This window comes from Hypomesus nipponensis, chromosome 12, assembly GCF_054491055.1.
Source record: "Hypomesus nipponensis isolate SF chromosome 12, ASM5449105v1, whole genome shotgun sequence".
Taxonomy (NCBI): Eukaryota; Metazoa; Chordata; class Actinopteri; order Osmeriformes; family Osmeridae; genus Hypomesus; species Hypomesus nipponensis.
Window position 1 is genome coordinate 6,179,570 of NC_140372.1, and position 17,931 is coordinate 6,197,500.

General features: G+C 45.8%; 1 protein-coding gene across 2 annotated transcripts in view; it reads left to right on the forward strand.

The window, feature by feature from the left end:
• The first annotated feature begins 7,486 nt into the window (after window positions 1-7,486).
• esrrga (estrogen-related receptor gamma a) overlaps window positions 7,487-17,931 on the forward strand; it is a 47,758-nt gene continuing 37,313 nt past the window's right edge. Inside the window, exons 1-2 of one of the 2 annotated variants that reach the window (XM_084667707.1) lie at window positions 7,487-7,587; window positions 17,848-17,931. The exon at window positions 17,848-17,931 is cut by the window's right edge and continues 332 nt beyond it. In XM_084667707.1, the coding sequence (XP_084523833.1) occupies window positions 7,523-7,587; window positions 17,848-17,931 (149 nt within the window). In that variant the 5' untranslated portion in view covers window positions 7,487-7,522. Of the gene's footprint in view, window positions 7,588-17,847 lie in introns of those variants that run through there. The other variant, XM_084667708.1, reaches the window with a different exon arrangement.

Consider the following 17,931-nt stretch of genomic DNA (forward strand, 5'->3'; position numbering starts at 1 on the left):
CTTAATCACGCATTGTAAATAGAAAATGTTTTCTGTTTAAGAAAATATTTTGCAAAAGACTTGAGACTTATAAAACTTAAATCCCTCTGGACAAAAAATCCCTCTGGATGTATTTTGGCAAATTAAATTTGAATCACACCGTGCATGGTGTGTGTGCATGTGTTGGTGTTTTAAACTAATGTGTAGAGGAGGAAAAAATTGTATTAAATCAAACAACACATATTAGACTTTTTTTTCATACATTTTCTTTTTTTTCTTTTATTCATTTGCTTTCTAAAATACTTGATTTCACACTTCCGCTTTGTAAAATAATTTTCTTAAATCAATATTAGACATGGTCATGAACAGATTATTGTGGTAATCATTTGGAATAAATAAAAATACCAAATATTTTACATGAAAATTTAAAATTACCAAACATTTTTGTTTTCACTTTTCATAACATAACATTTCATATTAACACGATGATACATTTGAATATTGAGAAATTGTTTTGTATGTCTTTCACTAGAATACTTGGACGACATGTAATTGACTTACTAACATTTACAAAAAAAAAAAAAATTCTGTGTCTGGAACAAACAGATTCTCCTAGCAGCTTTCCTTTGAAGAAAAGTTGATGATTTTTTATGTTTTTTCTCTCTCTCTCTCTCTCTCTCTCTCTCTCTCTCTCTCTCTCTCTCCACTCGCTTACTCGTTCTCCCGAGCGCGGAGGAGAGGACAACACTCGAGGGGGGGATCAGGGGAAAAGAGGGAGATTGCGTAAATTAAATTCCTTTTAATCTCCTTATAAAATCATTTACTTAATTCATCTGTCAAACCATGTCAATATGTGCCGTGCTGATTTGACTGCGTGTTAGAAGTGTGCTTGTGTGTGTGTGTGTTTGAGTATGTCTGCCATGCCTGTGTATTAGTGTGTGTTTGTGTGTGTGTGTTTGTACGTGTGTGTCTGTGCATCCGTGTGTGTGTGTCTGTGTTAGTGTGTGCTCGTGCATGTCTGCATGTGCGTGTGTGTGTGTGTCTGTGTGTGTGCGTGTGTGTGTGTGTGTCTGTGTGTGTGCGTGTGTGTGTCACTCAGCTCCCTGTCCCGGTGACCCTCGGAGACGAGGTGTCGCGCGGTGTGTTTTTTCACGTCTGTTCGTCCTCGCCACCCGGCCCGTCGGACCGCTCTCCTATTGTCCCTGCACGGCCACACACACGCGCGCGCGTGCGCACGCACGCACACACAGCCTCCTCTCACGTGAAGAGTGAAGCATTCCAGGGGTAATTAACTCTGGTTAAAAGAGAGAGCCCTCCTGAGTGGGCCCATTCACCCTGGAGAGAGGGGGAGGTGAGCGTGTGTGTGTGTGTGTGTGTGTGTGTGTGTGTGTGTGTGTGTGTGTGTGTGTGTGTGTTTGGAAGGAGAGGTGGGAGAGGGGTTTCCTTTTGTTTAAGTGGGGCAATACGTGCTTCTGTGAAAACACACTTTGCGTGCACGCACCCATAAAATGCAATCACATACATAGATATGTTGCATACACACACACACACACTAATGCGTGTACAAAGCGTTGTCGGGATGAGAGAGATGGGGAACAGGCCTTGATGATGTGATTGTCAATTTCTCTGATTTATGCTCAATCCATCAGTCTGTTTGACAGGGCACTCTGGCTTGTAGGAGGAAATCATAGCGTCTGAAACACACACACACACACACACACTTGACGGGACCATTCCAGTGTTACATGCTGCAATTAGCCAGTACAGCCCATGGTTGTGGAGACAGGGGAGGTTCCGGGACACAGAGCAGAGAATGATGGAGGAGAAGGGAGACGATCACTTCCTCTGAAAACCTCTCCACCCGTTCCCTCTGCGTATCCACATCCCTGCCTTCTTCTCTTTCCTTTCTTTCTCGTTTCCCTCTCTCTTTTTCTCTCAGCGCCTCGGTTCCACCTGTCCTGCATTATTCCTCAACTCATCTGTCATTCTTTCTTCTTCTTCTTCTCTCTCTTTCTTGCTCTCTGGGTTCGGAATTTATCCTGGACCACAATGTGTTCCTCGTGTTTTCACAATGTCATTTTTTTTTTAATTAAGTTGGTGGAGACTGTCTAGCAGCTTTGTGTGTTTGTCTGTGATCCTAGTTGATGATCCCTTTTCTATCCCTCTTATTCTCATGCTCTCTCTCTCTCTCTCTCTCTCTCTCTCTCTCTCTCTCTCTCTCTCTCTCTCTCTCTCTCTCTCTCTTGTGGGAGTGTGTCTGTTATAATACCAGGGAGAGTGTGTGTGTGAGCGGTCCTTGTATGGAATGATAAAATTATCATTGTCCTACAGAAGAAAGAAAGGGGAAGAGCAAGAGAAAGAGAGACAGGAAGAGATGGATAGAGAAAGAGAGAATGAGAGAAGAAGAAACAGAGACAGAGGAGTAGAAATAAATGGCTTTGCCGTCTGCCGACCGACAGTGAAATATTCCTCCTTTCATCACCCCATCATACTTTATGTGTGTGCTTGACTGAGAGAGAAGGACCGGAGCCCTTCTCTCTTTCTCTCTCTTTCCCTCCTTCCTTCTCTCTTTCTCTCCTTCCTTCTCTTTCTCTCTCTTTCCCTCCTTCCTTCTCTCTTTCTCTCCTTCCTTCTCTTTCTCTCTCTTTCTGTCCTTCCTTCTCTCTTTCTCTCTCTTTCTCTCCTTCCTTCTCTCTTATTCTCCATCCTTGTCTCTCTTTCTGTTATTTTGATAGTTTTCTAACCTCAACATTGAAATTCAACAGTTTTCCTGACATTGTTGACTGTTACTGTTAGGGGTGTTGTAGGGTGACCTTCCAGTAGAATAAGATGGTGTTTTCAAATCAGATCACAATGAAGCTCTGACTGGACATTTCCTCCTAATCTGCTTATGCTTCATCATTTCTCCCTACAATATGCAGAGCTACCTGAATACATTAATATCATTCTTTAATCTTGCCCTTACTGTGCGTGTGTGTGTGCTTTCTTTATTGTTTAAGAATACTAATAGGACAGTTTCTTCCTGACCACCCAACCCCCCTCATTTGAGGTTTAGCAACTCACGTTCCTATACAGAGTGGGACCCACCCCCTCCCCCTTATCCCCCCCCCCCCAACCCCTCCCCCTCCACTGCTGTCACATTCACCTTTGCACACACTCAGTCCATCTGCCGCGCTCCCCGCTAACAGCTCCCGTCAGTCACGGTAACACACACACACACTCGGAATACCTCACCTGCCCCCAACCAGAATTGTTGTACAATGCAAACACAAACACACACAGACTTACGCAAATGGATCATGACAGCAACACTGTCGCTGTTGATTAAAAATGCCTGTTTTTACAGACCTCTTGTTTTTGTTTTCACATACAGTTGAAGTTCTGTTGCTCTTAGAAAACAACCTTAATACAGTGCAGTCGTTGATACTGTCTGTCCAGGGCAGGGAGATAATTAGGTAGGGCAGTTGCAGCCATGTCTGATGACCTGGGGTGTGTGTGTGTGTGTGTGTGTGTGCGTGTGCGTGTGTGTGTGTGTGTGGCTGCGGAGGAGGAGGAGGAGGAGGAGGTCAGGAGGGGAAAACTGTGGTTGTGGCATTTCCTCTCCTCAGGGCTTGTGGCTTTGCATTAGGAAGAATGGCACCTGTCTCATCAATCACCTCCTCACCATCACACACACACATACACACACAGTCATGGTCCTTCCATTCACAGATGGAGCAGCAACACTTGAGTGAGTCTCTGAGCATCGACAAGACACTGACACCCACAAACACGCACACTCAGAGACACACAGCGCAAGAGAGAGAGAGAGAGAGAGAGAGAGAGAGAGAGAGAGAGAGAGAGAGAGAGAGAGAGAGAGAGAGAGAGAGAGAGAGAGAGAGAGAGAGAGAGAGAGAGAGAGAGAGAGAGTACGCGCTTGTGTGTGCGTGTGTGTGTGTGTACAACAGCAGTTGTTACGCGTTCTGACAGGAGCGTGAAATAGGTTCAGGTAGAACCCTATAGGTTAATGCTCTCTTCACTGCTGTCCTCCTCTCCTCACCTCTCCTCTCCCCATCCACTCCTCTCCTCTTCTGTCCTCTCATTTCCTTTCCCCACAACTCCCCATATCCTCTCCTCCTCCCCCTCCCCCCCTCCTGCTCCTCCTGCTCCTCCTCCTCCTCCTCCATTTGGACTTTAGTGTGTGGGTCACATTTGGGTCACAATGTTATGGGCCGTGTCTTGTTCTCTCCCGGAGCAGAGTGAGTGCAGCCTCTCCTCCCTGGGCATCCAGGACAGCCTGGACCTGTCTGCTTCTCTGGCCCGGCCGTTATCTCCCAGTCTGATTGGTTCATGATCAATAACAGTGATTTGGTTTTACGTCATTTTACACTGCATCCAAATCATTTTCTAGTTTACCTTTGTACTTTTGAGTTGTTTATATGAAGTTTTGATCATGTTTGATTTGTGTTGACTGGTCCTGATTGACTGGGTGCGGTTGTGTGTGTCTTGGGGAGAAAACACAGACCCAGATCTGACCCTCTCTCGGGGTCTCCCCTCTCGGGGTCTCCCCTCTCGGGGTCTCCCCTCTCAGGGTCTCCCCTCTCAGGGTCTCCCCTCTCAGGGTCTCCTCCTGCCAGCTCAGGGCTTCACAGGGATGTAGTGGGAGCCCGAAATGTCTTGCTTGTAAACATCTGTACACAAGTGCCTGTACAAAACGATTGATTGTAATTGTCCTTCTAATTCTCTTTGTATTGTTATACTCTGAAGTCGGTGAACACAAACAGAATGTGTGGGTTTCATGTCTGAATGGTTCGTTTATTTTGGTTGTGAGACTCTTTTCTAACACATCATGCAAGGTTTGGAAGGTTTTGCAAAAGTATTGATTTGAATGGATATGCTTTTGTTATTGTCTTCTTCAGCCTAGATTTGTCATTTATTTCGTGGCTTAAATTGCTCTGAAATTATTGAATTTAATGAATGTATGAGTGTTTGTCAGCAGAACGTCTTGAGATTGTTTTGATGTTTTAGTGTTATTTATGCTTTTAAAAACAAATACTTAGGAATATTGCATATGTAATATTAATACATTTATACAAATGTATATATATATATATATATATATATATATACTTTTTTAAAATCTATATAGTTCAAAACAAAATTATAATCATAAAACCACGGTTCACGCCTGCACACTGCAACAACACAGCATACTGGCGTTTGATGTCTTGAAACGCTTGTATATAAAACCCCTCTATATATGTAAAACCCTCCCTAACACCAAACCGTAAAGTAATTGCACTTTTACCCTAAATAGATCTTTACATTTTCATAAACCTCACATTTGTGAAATTCGGTACACGATTATGAAGCCGCAAAGCCTGATTCATCAAAGCAGTGGTGCGTCTTTATATAATCTCCCAGCGTGTCTTTGCAGGTGTCTGTTAGCACTTTCGCCAATGCAATTGGTAGTGGATCTCAAGGCGTATAGCGTGAATCTCGTGTATTCCGTTAGATGTAGCATGCGTGTAGACCTAGCCTCAAGCTAGTCCAGACTGAGAGGAACAGAGCCAGAAGCAGATCGATTTATTCTATCTGACGGACCGTAACTAAACACAGCGCGTTACACCCCCAGCTCCCCCCATACCCCCGCCCCTCGCCCCCCGTCCCCCGCCCCCCGTCCCCCGCCCCCCGTCCCCTAGCCCCCTAGTCCCCTCTCCTCCCCCCTGCTAAGCCTCACTGGCCTCAACTTGGCACCTAAACTGGAGCTTCTAGTGTCAGATCAGGATGAGGTGTGTCCTGTCCCTACTGTACACACACACACACACACACTGACACACTGACACTGTATACACCTGCATAGGCACAAATTCACCTGTAAATGCCCGTGCACACACATTTGGGAAACACACAATACACAAATACACACGCGTGTATGGCATATGTGAACACACACACACACTCCCATTGTGTCCCTGGAGTGTGTTTGTGTGGTAAACATGAGCAGGCGAGCCAGGGGCTGATCCTGGTGTGTTTACCCTTCCAGCAGACAGGCCCCTGAGACAAACCTCCAGTAACTGATCACAATCCTGCTCAAATAACTTGGATACGTCTGAAAGTTTTTATTTAATCGTGTTTTAATTGTTAAGTTTCCAATGTTTAACCATGTAGAACTCATATGTTGCAAAACAATACCTTCTTTGTTTATGGAATCAGGAATTTCGACAGACTTATTTACAATTTACGATTGTTTATTTTAGGTCAATTGCAAAACGGGCCTTTTAAAATCAAGCTGCCATATTCCAGTTCTAAAATGGTTGTTGAAACATTCATATGTAATATAGCAAACAACTGTTTGCTTTATACCTCGACAATATTTGACTTTACAAAATTATAACTGTTCCACACCCTTGTTTAAATTTAGTTGAGTTTCCTTCATTCCTCTGTGTTCAGAGACAACCTTCTTTTTTCTCCACAATGAAAAGGTGTTCTCATCCAGCCAGTCAGAGGACTGCTTCCCGGGTGACTTCCCTTAAATGTAGGGCACCTGGCAATTTCATTACACACACAGACACACACACACACAGACACATAGGCACGCACGTACACACACACACACACTGATGTCTACCTCACTCCGCTACATCTCTCTCTGTCTCTGTTTCCACGGAATTTCAAGCGGTGACTCCGATTCCATTGCCGAGGGTGACCTTATCACCTCGGCAACAGCTCCTCCCCTGACGCACGGCCCGACATTTGATCGACAGCTAACTGTCCCTCCCCCCTTTCTCTTTCCCTTTCATCCTCCCCACCCGACCGAGTGGTAAAAGCGGTTTGTCTCTAAACGGTCCAGGCGGCCCTCATCTAGTGTCAGACACCCCCACTCCCTTCCTCCCCCCTTCGCGCTAACCCTGTTAACACTACCTGGTAAAATGTCGCCTTCTGTTAAATCTTTACCGTAAGGGCCTCTGCTGTGCATGGCTCTCTGTCAGAGATGCCGGTAAATGGTGTCTTCAGCTTGGGGCCGTTAATAGCTAAGTTGTCGGTGTGTGTGTCTCAGTGTCCTCGCTGTGTCTCAGTGCCTCCTCCCCGACTCTAACACAGGACTACGGCCCCATCCAGTTACATAAAGATGCAGTTCGCCTTTACTCCCCTCTTCCTTCCTTCCTTGCAAATGTTGTTCCCTCCTTCCTTCCAGTCTCACTTCCTTCCTCCCGTTGTTTCTTTTCTCCTTTCCTTACTTCCTTAATTATCTCCTTACTTCTTGCCTTACTTTCTTCCTCGAGGTGAGAAAGTGGAGACTGTTCTGTAATGAAATAGATGTCAGACTGCTGATTTTTGCAAGGAAAGAAAGATTATGACAGAAGGGGGAAGGAAGGATGCATATTTACACCGTGGGTGCGGGACCCAGGTCCCCCCAGCTTCATATCAGGCCCACTCTGACTGTCCTCTCCTCCTCTGCCCCCCTCCTCACCCCCACCCTCCTCTCTGTTATAGAATGAACTTATCCAAGACCCAGCTAAATAGCGAAGATAAGTACGGCAAATGTGGTGGTGCGTGGAGAATGCAACAGAGTTACGACCTCGACGCCACTCACATGCGTGACGCACATGCACTTTATAACCCAAGGTAAGAGAGGAAACACACACACACCATACACACACACAGTCACATCAAAAAACAATTTATTGTGCCGTTTATCTGTCTTTGTTGAGATCCTGTACTTAAGGTCACAGTGTGTGCGGTGTGTGTACGTGTGTGTTTTCACGTTCAGTATTTATACATTTTTATTATTAATTTGTCAAATGTACATGAATATCCATTGCTCAGTTTATGAGTTCCGTATAAATGGTCTCACTCTTATTTCCCAGCTGGGACTGTTTGTTGTTTTGTTTAACATTACTTTCTAAATGTATTCCTCTTGTTGTTTAATTGGGCAAGTTGTATTTTTTACGACAGAAAGATGCAGAATAGTTGTGTGACGTGAAAGAACAGGGGAGGAAAAGGGGTAAAGAGGGAGGAAAATTGTGAGTGTGTTTGTATGTGTGCGTGTGTACGTGCGTGCGTGGATGTGTGTGCGTGTGTGTGTGTGTGTTGGGCCATCTGTCTACCTGCTGCAGTGAGGTGGAGGTGGAGGGTCCGTCTGCCACACAGGGGGCCTCGCAGGCCTTGCCAGGACACTCCGGGGCGGCCGGCCGGATGCCTGAATTATTCAACCTGCCAGAACAAATGAAGAGAGAGGAGAGAAGGGGGAGGAGGGGTAGAGAGAGAGAAAAGTGAGAGAGGGGGGGAAATGCAGATAGACGAACGTAGGTGCATGATATAGAAAGAAAAATGAGAAAAAATTACTCAAATATTCCTGATGAAAAAAATTAATTAAAATACAACATTTTAAAACAAGAAATTAAATAGAACAGACCAGTAAATAGAATGTGTGGGGTATCACTGCATTAGAGAATATAGAAGGTGTGTGTTTGTACGATGTGTGTGTTTGTGTAACCCTAACCCTACTTGGTTATCAAGTGTGTGTTTCTATAATACGTGTTTGAAGTATGTGTGTGTTTTTTAATAATATGTGTGTGCTGTATAAATTATAACGTGTGTGTGTGTGTGTGTTTGATGGGAAGAGGCTGATAGTGGCTTGTCCTCCAGGTACAGAGGAATGTGTTAAATGCTTGAGGGCTTCTGATTAGCATATAAATGTAGATGTATGAAGATCATTAGTGCCATCACGACTCACTGGCTTTTAGCTGGGCGGAGATGCCTACGACCACGACACCACACACAGATGGGACTCCCTAACGCCTCACACTGACCCACCACAGACTGTGTGTGTGTGTGTACGGCCTCGGTTTCAAATATTTAGTGAATCCACGAACACACGTCCTAACCCCTCTTTAAAGCATCGCCTATGCTATGTTTAGTCAGCACGTTCGACCATATGAATATTAGATTTTTTCATCCGTTTGTTGCCGTGTAACCCTCATGCTGCTGTGTCTCAATTTGAGATTTTCAACAAAGTTTTGTTTGATGTGACACCAGAGCTTTGCCAATGTGCGTGTTACACACAGCATGAGCCCACATGGAAAAGTTTTATAAACTTGGTGTGTGTGTGTGCGTGTATGTCACTATGTGTGTCACTGTGTTCGTTGGTGTGTGTGGGAGTTGATGTGTGTGTGTGTGTGTATGTGCGTGTAGCTGTGAGTGTTGTGTGTGTGTGTGTGTGTGTGTGTGTGTGTGTCTGGGTGCTTCCATATCCAACCAGCCCTCAGGGCAGCACAGTTTTGCTTTGGTAAAGTCGCCCATGATGGGCCACAGCGCTAGACTGGCCCATATTTCTGTGTGTGTGTGTGTGTGTGTGTTTTAGCCTGTTTTGGGGTGTATATGGGGTGCCTTCACTAAAGCCTTTCTCTACAGTGACCAGAGGCTCACGTGCTCTTAGGCCAATAGGATTCACTGGGTTAGTCTGGGTCAAACCAATTAGAGTCCACTGGCATACTGCACACTTTCCGGCTCTAAGCCAATCACAGACAAGCACGCCACTGGCTGTGTGGGCTGATTGTATGTGCGTGTGTGTGTGTGTGTGCTGCTGGCATACAGAGTAGACTGTTGACAGGGGACACAGGGTCTGCCAGGGGCTAGGTAGTCACGCCATGACTGGCTGTTACTGACACTGTGTGTACACACACACAAGCATACACACAATACACAAACACACACACACACATACAAGGAGGCATACACAAACACAAACCGTTGTTCATTTTGAAACAAAACTAATCTTATAACACACACACACACAAGCAACGTATTAGTCATTTTCTAAACTTGGATAAAGTTACGGCTAGACATCCATCTCCAGTTGTCGTGTTTATGGTTCAAGTTATTGTTAGTTGACACATAATGACGGTATGCCACACACACACACACACACCCACAGAATATTTCACCTCACTCCAGGATCTGACCATTAATTGTTTAAGGTAGATTTGGACTCACCCTCCTAACACACACAGCCAAAAGTGACATGCAAACATACCCAATACTGCAAAAGTATTGCATGCCAACACACTCCGACAGTCAAAAATGTATTGCAAACACTCAAACAAAATAGCACACACATTCTAAATTACTCTCTTTTGCAAAGTATGGCAGTTATCATCTGATAATTGTATGTTACATTAGATATAATTCAACATTTCATGATATTGTGCCACTCCAGTTAAAGGGCCAGTCCGCCTTTTTAGCTGCTCCATCTCTGGCTCTGACGTTTTATTTATGCCATCAAATGCTCAGAAAGTGATTAATTTGTCAGGGGAACGGCTCGTTACTGTAAATTCACCCAATATGTAATAAACTAGATTGCCTTAACACAGATGGGCCTGCTAAAAGCTTTGAGCGTGCATGCGTGTGTATGAGTGTGTGTGTGTGTGCGCGCGCGTGTGTGGCCATGGTGATTGGATTGCAGGTTTACAGAAAGGGATTACTGAACAGGGATGCTCGTCAGAGGAAAACACATTTCTGTCTGTAGTTAAGGGGTACTCCCCCCTCACCTGCCTTCACATTTCCTTACATCTCTAACCCTCACCTGTCCTCTTGTCTCCCCTTCCCTTCTCACCCCTTCCTCTCCTCACCCCTCCTCTCCTCACCCCTCCTCTCCTCACCCCTCCTCTCCTCACCCCTCCTCTCCTCACGGTTTTTTCTCACCCCATTCTCACCCCCTCCTCTCCTCACCCCTTCCTCTCCTCACCCCCTCCTCTCCTCACCCCCTCCTCTTCTCACCCCTCCTCTCCTCACGGTTTTTTCTCACCCCATTCTCACCCCCTCCTCTCCTCACCCCTCCTCTCCTCACGGTTTTTTCTCACCCCATTCTCACCCCCTCCTCTCCTCACCCCCTCCTCTCCTCACGGTTTATTCTCACCCCTTTTTCTCCTCACCATGTCCCCTCCTCTCCTTTTCCACTCTCCCTCTCTTTATCTCACCCTGTCCAACTCTTTATCCTTTCATCCAATGTTAGCTCACCTGCCATTATGTCTCGCTACTCCACACACACACACACACACACACACATACAGCAGAAAAAAGAACAGAAAAAATAGGAAGTAAGAGAATGCAAGTAAGTGAGGGAGAGGGAAAAGGAGAGAAAAAGAGAGAGATAGATATTAAAAGAGAATGATAAGGTTTCAGGAAAGGAGAGAGAAAGAAGGAGAGAAGGAGGAAAGGGGGAAAGCAGAAAGAGAGAGAGAGGTATTACAGAGTAAACCTGATTATGGTCGAATGTGAATTAGATTTGCTAACAGATGGTGATGTTGAGTGTAAGATGCTTTGCGAGCGCAGAGGGGTGGAGTGTTGGAGGGACGGAGAGGTGGAAACGGGTGTTTGGAGTGCAGGAGAAAGGGGTGTCGAAGATGTGTGTGTGTGTGTGTGGGGGGGGGGGGGTGGGGAGGGGGGGTAAGGGTAGGGCCAGTTGCTGTTGGCAGCCGCTTCAATGATAGACAGGTATAAATCAGGACAATCCCCACCTGACAGCCAATTTCCTCCAATCTGATCTGGTTAAAGACGTAGCTTTGCTGCTCCGCTCACCCCAGACGGCTGGTCGCCATTTTACCTAACATTCACCTTTCCCTCCCTCCGTCACTCCCTCACTCACTCCCTCTCCTGTCCACATCCCTCTCTCTCTCTCTCCCTCCCTCTTTCCATCCCTTTTTCTCCCTCCATTCCAATTTTCCTCCCTCTATCTCTTTCTACATCCTTCCCTGTCCCCTCTCTTCATCCCTCCATCCATGCTCCCCTTCATCCCTCCCTTTTTCCCTCCCTCCCTGCCTTCATCCATCCCTCCCTCCCTCTCCCTCTCTCCCCATCTCCCATTTCACATTTCCGAACCCTGTCATATTCTGTAGAGTGAAATCCTCTGTTACCATCTGTTTAATAAAATGTGTTTTTAATCCGCGCAGTTTTCCACACACACACTTGTTTTATTATATTTATGTGCAATTTCATTTGATCCGGCGTCTGGTTCATCCTTATCTGTGTGTGTGTGTGTGTGTGTGTGTGTGTTTGTGTTGCTGTTAAACAGATGAGGGTTTAGCAAGTGTGAGTGTGTCAGTGGCAGTGGAAGTGTTGCTGCTTATTGAACAGGCCCAGACTGACTTAGCTTGGCTCTACAGTGACAGTATGACGTTCACAGGGGTCTGTGGACCCCTAATGCCCCCTGATAACACTGCTAATCCACACACATGCACACACACTCACACACACAGTCAATACCCAAGCAATCTCAGCACCATTTTCAGAGTACAGTATTTTGTTACATGTGCATCTTCAACAGGAAATCGTTTTATTTACTTCTTGTTACAGTGTACAGTCATTCATTTACATGGAACTTGGTGTGTCGTGTGTGTGTGTGTGTGTGTTAGATGGATATGATGTTCGGTAGTGTTGAGACTTGAGGCACCTTTCTCATGGACTGGAGCTATGCTTCTTACTTACAGATAACACACACATGCACACGCACACACTCTCCCACACTGACGTGATACAGATAGTGCATGGCAGCTACACACTCATCTGTACAGGCTAAATCATCAAGATTCCCATCTGAAAAAGAGCCAGAAGCTGTTACCACACACACACTCACACTCACTCACTCAACCAGACTCACACAACCACACACACAAACACACTAACTCACATACACTCAAACACCCTTACGCAAACACTGCAACAGCAGAAAGAGCTATTTTTAACCAAGAATGAGCACAGATAGGTACTAATGCATATATATTTCTCAAATTGTAGAAATATGACTTGAGCATTTCTGAGTCCTCTGTGATTTTATCCTTCTGTGTCAGAAGGCCGCGGCTGGTCATTAAAATGTAAAAAGCTTAAATGAAATACTGGCAGTATTCCACCTTCATGTTGTGACATTATGGAAATATGGAAGTGTAGATATAGGAAATGTAGATGTGTTCTACTGTCAGTGTTATACTGGTTCCTGTCAGGATGCTATCCTGGTGCTATCTCCTGCTGACCTCCATCCAGTCACATCCACCACAGGAAGCTCAGTATGTGTCACAGTCATTCCTGTCCCCTGCACCCTAACCCACCCAACCCTTAACCAGTAGGTGTCATCGTTATTATCATTCCAAAACAGTGTGTGTGTCACGTTTATTACTGCCCCCCTACTGCTAACCAGGACAGCCTGCCGCTTCCATAGAGCAAAAACAGTGTGTGCTGCGTTTATCGCGGTCCCCCCACTGCTAACCAGCAATGCCTACAGCTTCTATAGAGCTGAAACAGTGTGTGTCACGTTTATTGCTGTCCCCAGTTCCAGCCTGCTTGCTCTGGCCTGAGTGGAAAAGAGACAGCTTTACAGCCCTTTGGCATGTGTAATGTGTTTGAACCATTATGGCATTGACTGCATGTAATCAGTGGGTTTACGCTACTGGCGATGAGCTGAATTACTGCTTTCAGAGCTGGTAATGTTGTAACAATTGATCCGTGCTCGGTGATGGGAGGCGGGTCTGCTTCCCACTGAGGTGTTTTATGATTTTCATTCCTCAGACACTGAGAGCCATAATCATCCACACCCCGGGTCTATACAGCTGGAGCGAAGACACACACAGACACATGCAAGTACACATATGGACACGCGCACGCGCAAGCAGACGCACACAAACATACAAACTCACATGACCACAAAAACACACACGTAAACCCAAGACAGACTTTAAGAGACACACACACACTCACAGTCGTGGGGACCTAGAACTATAATTCACCTGACTCAGAAAGAGAATGTTTCTTCCCATTATTCTGGAGAGCAGCAAACTGCTCAGTGCGATCGATGAGGCAAACTAACAAGCCCATAGAGAGCCAATAAAGGTACAGAAACAGCAGAATTAAGATTGTAGCTTAGTGGGAAAATAGACATGAGAGAGAGAGGAAGGAAAGAGAAGGATAGAAAGTAGAAAGAGAGGGAGAGAGATGGGAGGGAAAGAGGGAGAAAGAGAGAGAGAAAGCAATTCAGTATTGTGATGGAATCGTCCTATTCATATGACTATAGAAATGTAAATGTATTTCTTTTCCTTTCTCTCTATCTCTGCGTTGGTTATATCTAGATAGAAGAGTGAAAGCTTTCCTCCGTTTTTTTCTCTCTCGTTTTTTGCTTATTGGACTTTGTTTCCTTATCAGTGCCTGGTCTGATGGTATTAACCAGACAGACTCCCTACACTGTCAGCATTTCAGTCCTACACAGGCTAATGCTGGAGAGGCTCCTCTCCTTCTCCTCCCCCTCTCACCTACTCTACTCTCTTACCACCCTTTCCTCCCTCTCTTTCCTTTCCTACACTTCCATTTGTTCCTCTCTTTTTTTCTCAGGGAAAAGTCATAACACGTGTTGCAGTTGGTTTAAGCAATGGATAAACAAAGAAGCGAAAAGGGAGAGGGGGGGTGGGAGAGAGAGAGAGAAAGAAAGAGAGAGAGAGAGGGAGAGAGAGAGAGAGAGAGAGAGAGAGAGAGAGAGAGAGAGAGAGAGAGAGAGAGAGAGAGAGAGAGAGAAAATATAGACAGTGACAGACATGGATAGATGGAGACAGAAAAAGAAAGAGAATGACAGAGATTGACACACAAGAGAAAGACACAGAGAGATGCAGAGAGAAACAGAGAGAGAGGTAGAGAGAGAGGGAGAGAGAGGAGAGAGGGAAGGAGGAGAGTTGCTGTAAAGCCGCCTTGGTGACTGTCTCTAATAGGATGATTGTATGTTTGTGGCTGCAGTTGTCAGGTCACTGCGTCAGACACACACTCTAATGACAGCTTGTCACCTGTTTGCGTTTTCCCAAAGAGAGAGATAGGGAGACTGAGAAAAAGAGAGATGGAAAGCAAAATTACAGGGGATGCAGTGGAAAAATGAAGAAAAGAAAAGGAGGGGTTGCAATCTAACTGGCCAACTACTGAGAAGCGTTAGGCTAGGCTAGCTGGCTAGCGGTAGTTTCCATTTGAAACGTGTATCGATAAGCGCTAGGCTAGGCTAGCTGGCTAGCAGTTTGTTTGAAGACAAATCAGTCTGCACCTCGACATCCCTACGCCCGGCTATCACAGCTTTGTGGTGGAGATGTGAAAGTGTATTGTAGCTGCCTGTTAATGAAATAAAAATGACATTTAGTTGCTGATCATAACCCGCCACACGATCTTTGAAGGAAGTAAACACATGAGAACTAGATCAAGTTAAAGACAGGATAGATTAAAAAAAATGTTCAGTTCTGTCTGTCAAATAGAATAATTCTTTCATGTCTCATGAATCCTTTTCACGTCATTCTGTCTTCTTTAGTCTTTTTTGTTACTCTCTTTCATTTCTTTTTTTCTCCTCCTCATCTCTCTTTGTCAAATCCTAATCTTCACTGACAATGAGACATTATTTTAACACAGCATTACAAATGTAAGACCTAGACAACATGCAAGGACAAGTCTGTGTCTGTGTGTGTTTTCTGTCCAGCTCTTCAATTGTCACTGTGTTCTGATTCTCCGTTCATCTCTCAGTTGTAGTGTTCAACTGGAACTGAGAAAAGGGAAAACTAGAAACCAAAACAATTCTCTCTTCGCATGTCACGCTTGGCACAAACACACACACGCACTCATTCATTCCGCTTTGCACAGTCCAAGGTGTCACTACACACACACACACACACACACACACACACACACACACACAAACACACACACACTCATCAGTGTGAGTACTGTGCCGACACAGCTAATCACAGATAACACATGCGAGCGTCTATCCCAGCCATGGTGACTTCTTAATCTTCTCCTCTGTTCTTCTCCCCATGTGTGTCTTCCTCCTCACCTCCGGGCCTCCTGACACAGTCATTATTCCATTCATAAGCACAGAGTAAATCTGACTACTGTCCTTCTCCTCCTCCCAGCGTCTCTGGGATTAGAGCTGCGCTCCCCTGCACCCCCCCCCCCCCCCCTAAAAAAAAGAAGAGATAAAATCACTGTCTCTCAAATGGGCTCCCTTCCTCTGTCAAAGAGGGCTTTCTTTTCGTCTAAAATATATAGGTCCACTCGGAATCCCATTGCTCCCCCACATCCACCTCCCCTCCTCCCTCCAGCTAATGGGAATTTTACTGCTGCTAATTCTGGATTCAAGTGGGCCTCGGAATAAGAGCCACACTCCACCTGACAACAGGATTTATAGATAGTTGTGAATATTGCAGGCTGCCATTAATAGAGTCATGGAATCACAGAGATCTGGGGACAAGAGGGAGAGATGGTGGGAGGGAGAGGTGTAAGGAGGAAGGAAGTAAGGAAAGGAGGAAGGAAGGAAAGAAAGAAATTGAGGGACAGATGGAGAGAGGGATGGAGAGATGCAGAGAAGGGGGAGGGGGATGGAGGGAGGGAGGGAGTTAGAGTAGTAGAAATGGAGGAAGGGGTTCTAACTCTCTAGTGAGGAAACTGAGGATGAACTGCAGGTGTGCTTGTTTTGAGAGGGCACTCTATAAGATGTTCTGAAATGATCCGGAATCTTTCCAGAAATAACTACACATTTCTGTTACGTCCCTCAAGCACTCTCAAGTTTCTACTTTGTGTGCTTTTAGTGTGTGTGTGTGTGTATGTGTGTGCGTGTGTGTGTACAGTAAGTGTAAGGATCGATCATCTTGAGGGAAAAAGCTGGTTTGAGTCAGCGCTTTAGAAACATGTGGTCTCTTTCTCTTTCACTCCCTCCTTACCCCCTCCCTATTCTTTCTCTCTCTCTCTCTCTCTCTCTCTCTCTCTCTCTCTCTGTCACTCCTGTCCTGCTGTCTGGTTTATAGGCAGCAGTAGAACAGGATCTTTTACAAGCTGACTGGATTTTAGAGCCCTCGTTTAGGAGCATCCCTCCTTAATTAAAAAGCCCTTTTGTGTGTTTCCTTTCAAAGAGGGAGGGGGGGAGGGAGAGAGAGAGAGAAAGTGTGAGGAAAAGAGAGAGAGAGATAGACAGAGAGAAAGGTGGACAAAGGCAGGAGGTAGACAGGTATAGACAGAGTGGAGATATCTATTAATTACAATTGTCATTAACGAGGCCCTTTTCTTCTCTGAGCCCCATGGGGGAGAGGAGGGAGAAGAAGGAGGGGGTAGCGGAGAGAAAGAGGGGGAGTGATAGTAAAGAGGTTGATGGTATTGAACACGGGGAGAGAAGAGAGGATGTTGGTCAAACAGGGCTGTTCATCATTAAAGGGGTTTTCTATGTTCTCTGTGATTGTGTGTGTTTGTGTGTGTGTAGACGGTGTGTGTGTGTGTATGTGCATGTGTGTGTGTGTGTGGCTGGGGCTGTCTCAGGCATGATTGAGCAGCGTTGGGTCTCCTCACTGATTACCTTCATGTAGAACAAGTTGATATTGACTACAAGAGTGACTGATGGCTGCAGGGAATGGAGGCTTTCACGCGTAGACCTACCTCACTCTCATTCTCCCTCTCCTTTCTCCCTCGCTCTTTCCCTCCCTCTCCCTCTCTCATCCACACGCACACATTCCACCAGATTCAGTTTACCACTGTTCATCAGCTCTTGTTAGGTCAGAAAACTGCTGTTACAATAAACCAAAGCATACAGTAATCAGCTTCATTACAACAGAAATAATGATGGTTGTAACATTATATTAGCCTTCCTGTGTGTTTATAGAAAACTTCAACTAATTATTCAATTTTCTTTCTTCCCTCCCTACACCCTCAACCCCTCCCCTCCCCTCCCCCTCCCCTCCCCTCCCCCTCCCCTCCCCTCCCCTCCCCTCCCCCTCCCCCTCCCCTCCCCTCCCCTCCCCTCCCCTCCCCTCCCCTCCCCTCCCCCTCCCCTCCCCCTCCCCTCCCCTCCCCTCCCCTCCCCTCCGCCCTCCCTACACCCCCACCCAGGCTTCTCTGCAGAATGTCCAGCAAAGAGCGCCACCTAGAGTCCAGCTGCCCCTCCTACATTAAGACCGAGCCCTCTAGCCCCGC